General features: G+C 48.5%; 1 protein-coding gene across 1 annotated transcript in view; it reads right to left on the reverse strand.

Moving 5' to 3' along the window:
• The window catches only part of KCNN2 (potassium calcium-activated channel subfamily N member 2), a 67,674-nt gene extending 59,882 nt beyond the window's left edge, over nucleotides 1–7,792 (reverse strand). The window contains exons 1-2 of the mRNA XM_062018283.1: nucleotides 6,692–7,792; nucleotides 6,339–6,434 (exon numbers count right to left, since the gene is read on the reverse strand). Of these exons, the coding sequence (XP_061874267.1) occupies nucleotides 6,339–6,434; nucleotides 6,692–7,792 (1,197 nt within the window). The remainder of the gene's footprint in view (nucleotides 1–6,338; nucleotides 6,435–6,691) is intronic.
• Nucleotides 7,793–8,346: the final 554 nt, after the last annotated feature.

Raw genomic sequence — 8,346 nt, forward strand, 5'->3', positions numbered from 1 at the left:
GAGTTCATGAGTGCAAAATTTTTAGTACAGACCTTTCCATTGATGCCAATAAGATAATGAAACTCCAGTAAACAGTGCTTACTACTGTCCTGCATTATGGAAATTATTTGCACAACAAACAGGTCAAGATTGCATTTATTATCACTATTTGCGGTTCCTGATATTGCTTGTTCCATTTCAAGTTTTCAAGAACAGGGAAAAGATTAAAAGACTCTTGATACTTCAACAAGATATTTGGGCTCTGAACTGCAATAATTTTCCATATAATTAATGAGGACTGAAAGTGTTTCAATCTAAATGAATCAGTAGCACATTATTTTCCCACCACTTCAAAACCATCTAGGGACCTAAGGTTCTTTCTCCCCCTGAAGTCCTGGGAGGCTCTTCTTTGAAAGTAATGGCTTAACTTTAACCTTGGGGTTTGCAAGACTTTCCACAGGAGTTCTACCCAAGTATCAACTAGTAATACATCTTAGAAGCAGTTAGAAATCTCAACTGACATACAAAAAAATCCAAACCCAAACCCATTTCTATTCACTTCTACTAAGTAAAAACAACTTTCATGTTTCTACGTCAGTGAGGGCATCTGTATCAGGAATCATAGAATCACAGAATGGTAGAAGTTGGAAGGGACCTTTAGAGATCATCTAGTCCAACCCCCCTGCAGAAGCAGGTTCACCTAGATCAGGTCACACAGGAATGAAAAGAGTTTTAGATTCTGCCCAGGACAGCAGAGGTTAGCATTACTCAGGATAGGCAATGAAAAGGCAATGTTTATTTACCAAAGTGACATACTAGGCAGTCCACCATCAAAAGGAAAGTGTTCCAGTGCATACATTCCTTCAGTGCATACATTCCTTCAGTGACTACCATCTCTCAAGAAATGTCAGGCTACAGGGGACTGTCCAATAAAAGACATTAAAAGCCTCCTACTCACAACCTCAGAATTTTTTTTTTTAATCTTGTTCTCTGAGTAGTATAAGAAAGTGCCAGCAGAAGTTCAGGACTGCATAGTTAAAAAGCATTTTTGTCTCCAGCAGCACTACAGAGAGACAGAGTTTTGTAAAAAGCAGAAAAAATGCAACTTTATCATGTGAACCTTAAATTTTCTTGAATTCTACTTTATTGATCTAACAGCAAATTCCACTATAGAAATGTGGAATGGTTGTCTAGGAACTCCAATTTTAGCCTTATTCTATGTCACTTCTTTAATTATGTAAAATAGTATCAAGTAACAAATTGTTTATGTATGAACTGGATAATTTATACACCAAAAATCATTAAGATAATTGGATCATGATATCTTCTTAGCTCTTCCCTCTTCCACCATTTCAAACTCTCAACTGACTAATAAGTCAGAGAAATACTTGTTCTAGGCTGATATAACAACGAATTACATTTTTCCCAGTGATCATCCAAACACAGGGCACTTGCTCTGAAAAATTGAATCAACAGTCACATAAACACGGGGACAGTGAGCAATGTGTATTTCATTATCTCCCAAATGTGATGTTTTTTACAGCACTACAGGCAGGCATGACAACAACAGACCAAAAGGAGAGCACAGAAATTTGCAGTTGTCACTATCCTCAACTCCAACATCGTTACTGTTATTCACTGGTTTTTTTTTTTCCTAGAAAGGGGATACATATGAAGGAAACCTGCCTCTAATTTTTTACCCTCTTTTCTCCGCATTATAATGTAAGCTATGAATTATCATTTAAACCTAGTTGGATTCATCACATTTCTACCATAGTCTTAACACTAACTCACATTTATTAAATTTTTATTAAATTTAATAGCAGCTCACTCTTAGGAGTTATACAGAGTTATAACTAGTTATAGCATGGAATTATAAAATCATTTTGGTTAGAGAAGGCCTTTAAGATCAAGTCCAACCACCAATCTAATACTTCCAAGTCCATCACTAAACCGTGTCCCTCAGGACCTCTTAGAATCATAAAATGGTAGGGGTTGGAAGGGACCTTTAGAGATCACCTAGTCCAACCCCCCTGCAGAAGCAGGTTCACCTAGATCAGGTCACACAGGAACATGTCCAGGCGGGTCTTGAAGACCTCCAAGAAAAGAGACTCCGCAGCCCCTCTGGGCAGCCTGTTCCACAGCTCCGTCACCCTCACAGTGAAATAGTTTTTTCTTATATTTAAGTGGAACTTTTTGTGTTCCAACTTCAACCCATTACCCCTTGTCCTGTTGCTAGATACAATAGAAAAAAGAGATGCCCCAACCTCCTGACATACACTCTTTAGATATTTGTAAATGTTAATAAGATCTCCACTCAGTCTCCTCTTTTATAGACTAAACAGCCCGAGTTCCCCCAGTCTTTCCTCGTACGAAAGATGTTCCAGTCCCCTGATCATCTTGGTGCTCTGCGCTGGACTCTCTCCAGAAGTTCTTGTCCTTCTTGAGCTGAGGAGCCCAGAACTGGACACAGGAGTCCAGATGAGGCCTCATCAGGGCAGAGTAGAGGGGTACAAGAACCTCCCTTGACCTGCTGGTCACACTCTTCTTGATGCATCTCAGGATGTCATTGACCTTCTTGGCCACAAAGACCTCTCTTCTACAAGTCTTTTAAATATCTTCATGGACAAGGACTCCACTGGCTCCCTGGGCAGCCTGTACCAGTGTCTAACCATCCCCTCAGTGAAAAAGTTTTTTCTAATGCCAAATCTAAACCTCTCCTGTCACAATTTGAGGTCATTTCCTCGTGTTCTAGCATTCTTTACTGGAGAGAAGAGATTGACTACAATCATATTTCAGGTAGCTGTAGAGAGTGATTGTATCTCCCCTCAAACTCATCTTCTCTAGGCTAAACATCCCCAGCTCCCTCAGCTGTTCCTCACAAGACCTATTCTCCAGACCCTTCACCAGCTTTGTTGCACATCTCTGGACACACTCTGGCACCTCAACGTCCTTATTGTGAAGGTGCAGCCTCACCAGTGTCCAGTACAGGAGCATAATCACTTCCCTGGTCCTGCTGGTCACATTATTTCTAATACAATACAATACACTTTCATATAACTCATACAGGGTAGTCACTGAAAACGTATTTGATGAAAATATTTTAAGATTTCCCGTATTACGCAAGCATCCACACAATTTTTGCCTAAATGCTGCAGCTACACCCTTCGGGAGACTTGGGGATGTCTGTCAGCTGCAGATCCCCGCGGCAAGTGTCGGGCCGCTCAGAACGAAAGCCGCTGCTGGCGTGCGAGGCTGCCGACATGCCCTGAGTGGTGGACCCGCCGCCGCGCGGAGGGGAGCTCACCCGGCGGCGCGGCTGGGGGAGGCGGGTGGGTTCCCCGCCACAGCCGCGAGTGCGCCGGGCCGGGCCCCGCCGGCCCGCGCGCAGAGTGCGGAGCTGTCTGCGGTGCTGAACGGGAGGCAGCGGAACGCACGCGCCCGCCCGCCCCCCACCCCGAGAGGCAGTGCTGCGGCTCCTCCGGCGCGCATCGGCCTCGGTCTAACCGGTGGAAGAGACGAGGAGCAAAACTCATCGGTCAGCCTCGGCTCTTGTGAAGAACCCCTACAAGTCTTGGTAAACTTCCCTTCCAGCTCCATTACAACGTGCAGCTGGCCTGAGACACGCCAAGTCTAGCCATCTGATTGACTGCTTTCAAAGCAAAACCAATGGGCAAGGTCATTTTTTGGGAAATCGGGAGTCACCTGCTTATACAGCTAGGCACTGCCCCGTGGGCTTCCTTGCAGCATCACCAATCAGAGTTCCTATCAACAAATCAAGGTCATCATCTACCAAAAAGGATAAAAAAGATTATTTCTACTTGCTGGCATTCTTCGTTGCCAGCAGTTTCTAAATATTAAATTTGCAACCAGTAATAATTATTAAACCGTCAGCTTTTTTTTTTCCCCAAAATGTTTTGTCTCACGCTTTGTTAAAAAAAAAATCTACATATGCTTAGGTTAGTTTTCTTTCACTAGAGTATGAAAGACACCACATCAAAAGCAGAATCCATTGACCTTCTGCTCTACAGAACAATTTTTCTTCTCTCAATGAGTTCCTGCTTATTTACACTATATCCACTGGTAAAGCCTGAGTACACTTCAGATGAGAATTAGAAAGGAATGTTCAAACTTGAACAGGATTGGCAAATAACTGGTGCAAACAGACTAGCAGGACACAACCAACCATATGTGGGCTTAATTCAGACACCACTCATTCTACTGCATACAGCAGGATATTTGCTTCAGATAAAGGCAAGTGTGTCTTTCTTTAGAAAACAGTAAACTTGAAAGCTTAAGAATCATTACGTTACCAGGGTTACACAGTGTTTTCTTTTGTCTGGAGAAGTTTCCTTACATTTCCAAGCCAAAGTATTTAAAGGTACTTCTTGTTTTCAGATGACAAGTATAACACAAGTTTATAACCATAGATGGATGTAACTTTTGCTCTGCACATTCTTCAGATTTTTTTTAATAGTGAAGTGTGTGTGCAAAAACAGATTATGTCTAAACTGAAAAGCTACCAGGTATCTAATGACTAAGGATGGTACTATGCTCCTTCCTTCTAACACGATCCTTGAAAAAGATCATTTCCTTTTCATTTTCAACATGAACAACAGACCTCCTTGAAACTGAAGCTCATTCCAGGCCCTGACATGACTACTGCAGTTTTCAGTGTCTCTCAGACCAAAACTTAAGGTGTTGCTGTTTTACAGCCAGGTATGCCTGTGGTCTGTACTGTCAGGCAGCATTGAAAGCTACATTAATCTTGATTAAGTCACATGATTGCATAACTACTTCCACGTAGATGCTTACATGAGGAAGTTTTTAAAAATGATTGAAAAAAAACCCACACCAAAATTGGTATTACAAATTTAGTTTCTCAAGATTGGATTTTTTTCTGATCCATAACTTACTCCTGAGGGGAATAAAATTTCTAACTTTTTACCTGAAAAAACACCAAACTGAATCTTGGAGTAACTTACTCAGGACAAGTTGATGTAAATATGGACCTACAACATTTGGTCATTTAGGCATTAAATTTTCTACTTGAAGCTTATGGAAAAAATGCAGAGTAATTCAGACATTTACAGAGATTTTTTTTTCTCTTTCAGTTTTGATCTTGTGGGAAGATACACCAGAGCAGAAGGCTCCCACATTGCAGAAAAGCCACTTATTTACCTTTATACCAATAAAGAAACCCCTTATCAGTACTCCAGTAGTTTATAGAGATGCTCTTCCAACAGAACATTTGTTCATTAAGTAAAATGTCATTAAACAGCTTTCATGTCTTCGATATTAATGCAGAGAAACAGGTTCTGACCCAGGAATAGAAGTTTCCGATGTGCAAGGACTGCACGAGATCAAATTTGGCAAAGAGTCTTCAGTAACATAATACTTCTCTAACATTACCCTATGTAGCAGACTATGGTACTATTTCACATCGAAACTACAGCAGTCATCTGCACAGAAGCAGAGCACTATACGATTCTTAATTTTTAATATTTTTTCTTTGACTGAGTGGTATGAGTTGAAAAGTTTTCTTTGCCCTTGACAGATGCCCTGTCAACTTGTAGCTCAAGGTATCTCCAGTTAATCCAAAAGAGCACGAGAACTGATGCATCTGAATAAGGTATTCAAAACTTTGAACTTTATCTGTGGGATGTTTCAACTGAGCTGAAACATCAAATTTGAATTCCTTGGTAAAAAAAAAAACCAAAACAACTGAAATTAGAACTAAGTCCCCTGAACAGATCCTGAGATAGTATTTGTGAGACTTACTCTACAGCTTTGACCATTACATTTCTCCTACCTTTTGCCCTTTCTTTCCTGACAGTTTTCTTCCGTTGCATTCCTAGTGACTGTGAAGCACCAAATAAAAAAAGTTGAACATAAGTTTTTGTCCTCCTCTTAAATGTACTCCTACAGAACATTTGGGACAGCACAGCAAAGACTACATACCTTGCACTGTGATGGTGATTAACCTGGCCATCATAAGAAAATGCACTGTATGAAATGTAGTCATTGGGAAATGAAGGACTGCTGCTGTACATCTGCTACAGAAGACAGCAGCTGTGGCTGAGGAAGTCCATTTTAACCTCAGTACTAAGTGATCCTATAGTGCAACCTCAAGCAAGAATCCTCAGCAGGCAGAGCTTCCTGGCATGTATATTTCTCGCCGGTGGCACTGGGCTTCTCGCCGGTGCTGAGGTCCATTCACCAACTCCGGCAAAGATCGCTTTCGCTTTCAGAACAGGCGGGAAGCGACAAGAACTTACCGGCGCTGCGCCCTTGAACAAACCGCCTCGCACCCCCCGCTTTGCCAGCAACTCTCACTGACTCATAGAAGGAAACGTTACCTGGATTTCCCTCGCGTGGTATACGATGATGAGCCCGAGCAGGATAATCGTGGAGAGGCTAATAAGGCATTTCAGAGCGAGGGAATACAGCGACTCCTGCAAGAGAAAGAGACTGCTGTCCCTCAGAGACCCGCGACCAGACGCCGCTCCCGCCCCACTGCCCACGGCCCCGGGGAGGGCAGCCTCGCCTCACAGCAAGGGGCGCAGAGTAGGTGCCAGCGGCACTACGACACCAGCGGGGGAGGTGGGGAAAGCGCCTCGGGTCGGCGCCGGGCCGGGGAACGAGCAGGTCCGCCACGCCGTGGGGCGGTCATGCCGGCTGCCGGGCCGGGACGGGCGTGAGGTGGTGGTACCTTGGTGTAGGCGCCCCAAGACAGCTCGGTCTCGATGACCATGACGACGATGCCGAACATGCCGAAGATGAGCGCGTAGTCGCTGAGGCGCTTGCGCTTCTCGAAGAGCGCCCGGCGGTGCCCTAGCTTGTAGCCGATGTTCTGGTTCTTCTTCTTGCTGGACTTGCCGCCACCGTTGCTAGAGCCGCCCGGGCCGGAGCCGGCGGTGCCGTAGAGCGCCAGGTTGTTGGAGTTGTTGTGCTCGGGCTTGGAGACCACAATCTCTGGGGTGGCAGAGGTGCCGGTGCCGCCGGCGGCGGGGCTGGCGAGCGGCGCCTGTAGTGGCTGCGACTCGGAGTCCAACTCGTGTAGGTTCCTGCGGGACGAGCTCAGGTTGCTGAGCGGCCGCATGACTCCGCCGTTGTACCTGCAGCTGCTCATGGCTATTTCGGTGAAGGGGTTGCTCTCCCGGCGCTGCTGCTGCTGCTGGTGGTGGTGATGGTGGTGGTGGTGGGTGCCTCCGCTGCTGACACTGCTGCTGGGGCTGGCTGTCTGCTGCTGCTGCAGACTGTGGCACTGGTGGTACTGGGGATACTGGTGAGGCTGCCTGGACGCGCCGGCATGGCTGGACGGGGTGAGCTCGCTGACGTTCAGCTGGCTGCCTTGCCGGGAGGAGGCTGCGGAGGAGAGCGGCGAAGAGTGAGTCCGGAAGGCGCCCGAGAGGGGCGAAGAGGCGCGGAGCAGCAGGGGCAGGTTATCCCCCGCGGCTGCCGCAGCAGCTCCGTAGTAGGCGCAGTTGTTGCACTGGAGGCATGGGCTCTGCTGCTGTTGGAGGAGACTCTGCTTGTCCTGACCGTGCTGCTGCTGCTGCTGCTGCTGCTGACAGTGCGGCGGCGGTTGGCGCTGTTGCTGCTGCTCCGGGCCGAAGCCCGCCGGGAACTGCCGCGGTGCGTCCATGCCAGCGCCGTTAAAGCCGCGGGAGGACCGGGCGGTGGTGCACCCTGCGCAATGCGTTATGGTCGGCAGGGGAGAGTCCTGCTGCCGCCACGACGGGCCCATCCCGGCTCCCGTAGACGCCAGCCGCCTCGTGCGATTGGTCGGACGGACCAAAACAACGGGCATCACGTCACCTGAGGGGGGTGGACCGGTCGCAGCGTGAGGCGGCGAGGGCGGTGCAGGGTCCCCCCTCTCCCGCCCGCCCAATCCCGCCCCGCCCCGCGAGGGGATCCCGCCGCCCGCCCCGCCCCGCCCCGCGCCGCGCCGCGCCGCAGGTAAGGGCTGCCGTCGCCCCCCGCGGGGAGCCCCATGCCGCGGAAACCCGGGGGTTCCCGGGGGCGGGGAGCACGCTCGCTCCCGGGATCACCACCGCCAGGAGGGAGCCTCCGCGGCAGGAGCCTCCGCGGCAGGGCTTCCCGGTTCCCCGCCGCTGCTCACATCTGCGCCGTCTCCGGAACATGGGCGCCGCGCTCCGGAGCTGTCCAGCGGCGCCTCCCGCCGCCGCCGCTCTGCAAAACATATCGTCGCGCTCATTCCCCGGCGCCGCGGCCTCTGGCCGTCCGCGCCGGTGGGAAGCAGGTGCGGCCGCGGGCTGCCGCGGGGCCGAGCTGCGAGGAGCGCTTCGCGGCACGTCTCGGGCCGGTCGCGAAGGTGGCGGGGGAACGCGCGGCTTCTGCCAG

Source organism: Colius striatus, chromosome Z (genome assembly GCF_028858725.1).
Source record: "Colius striatus isolate bColStr4 chromosome Z, bColStr4.1.hap1, whole genome shotgun sequence".
In the NCBI taxonomy this organism is placed as follows: Eukaryota; Metazoa; Chordata; class Aves; order Coliiformes; family Coliidae; genus Colius; species Colius striatus.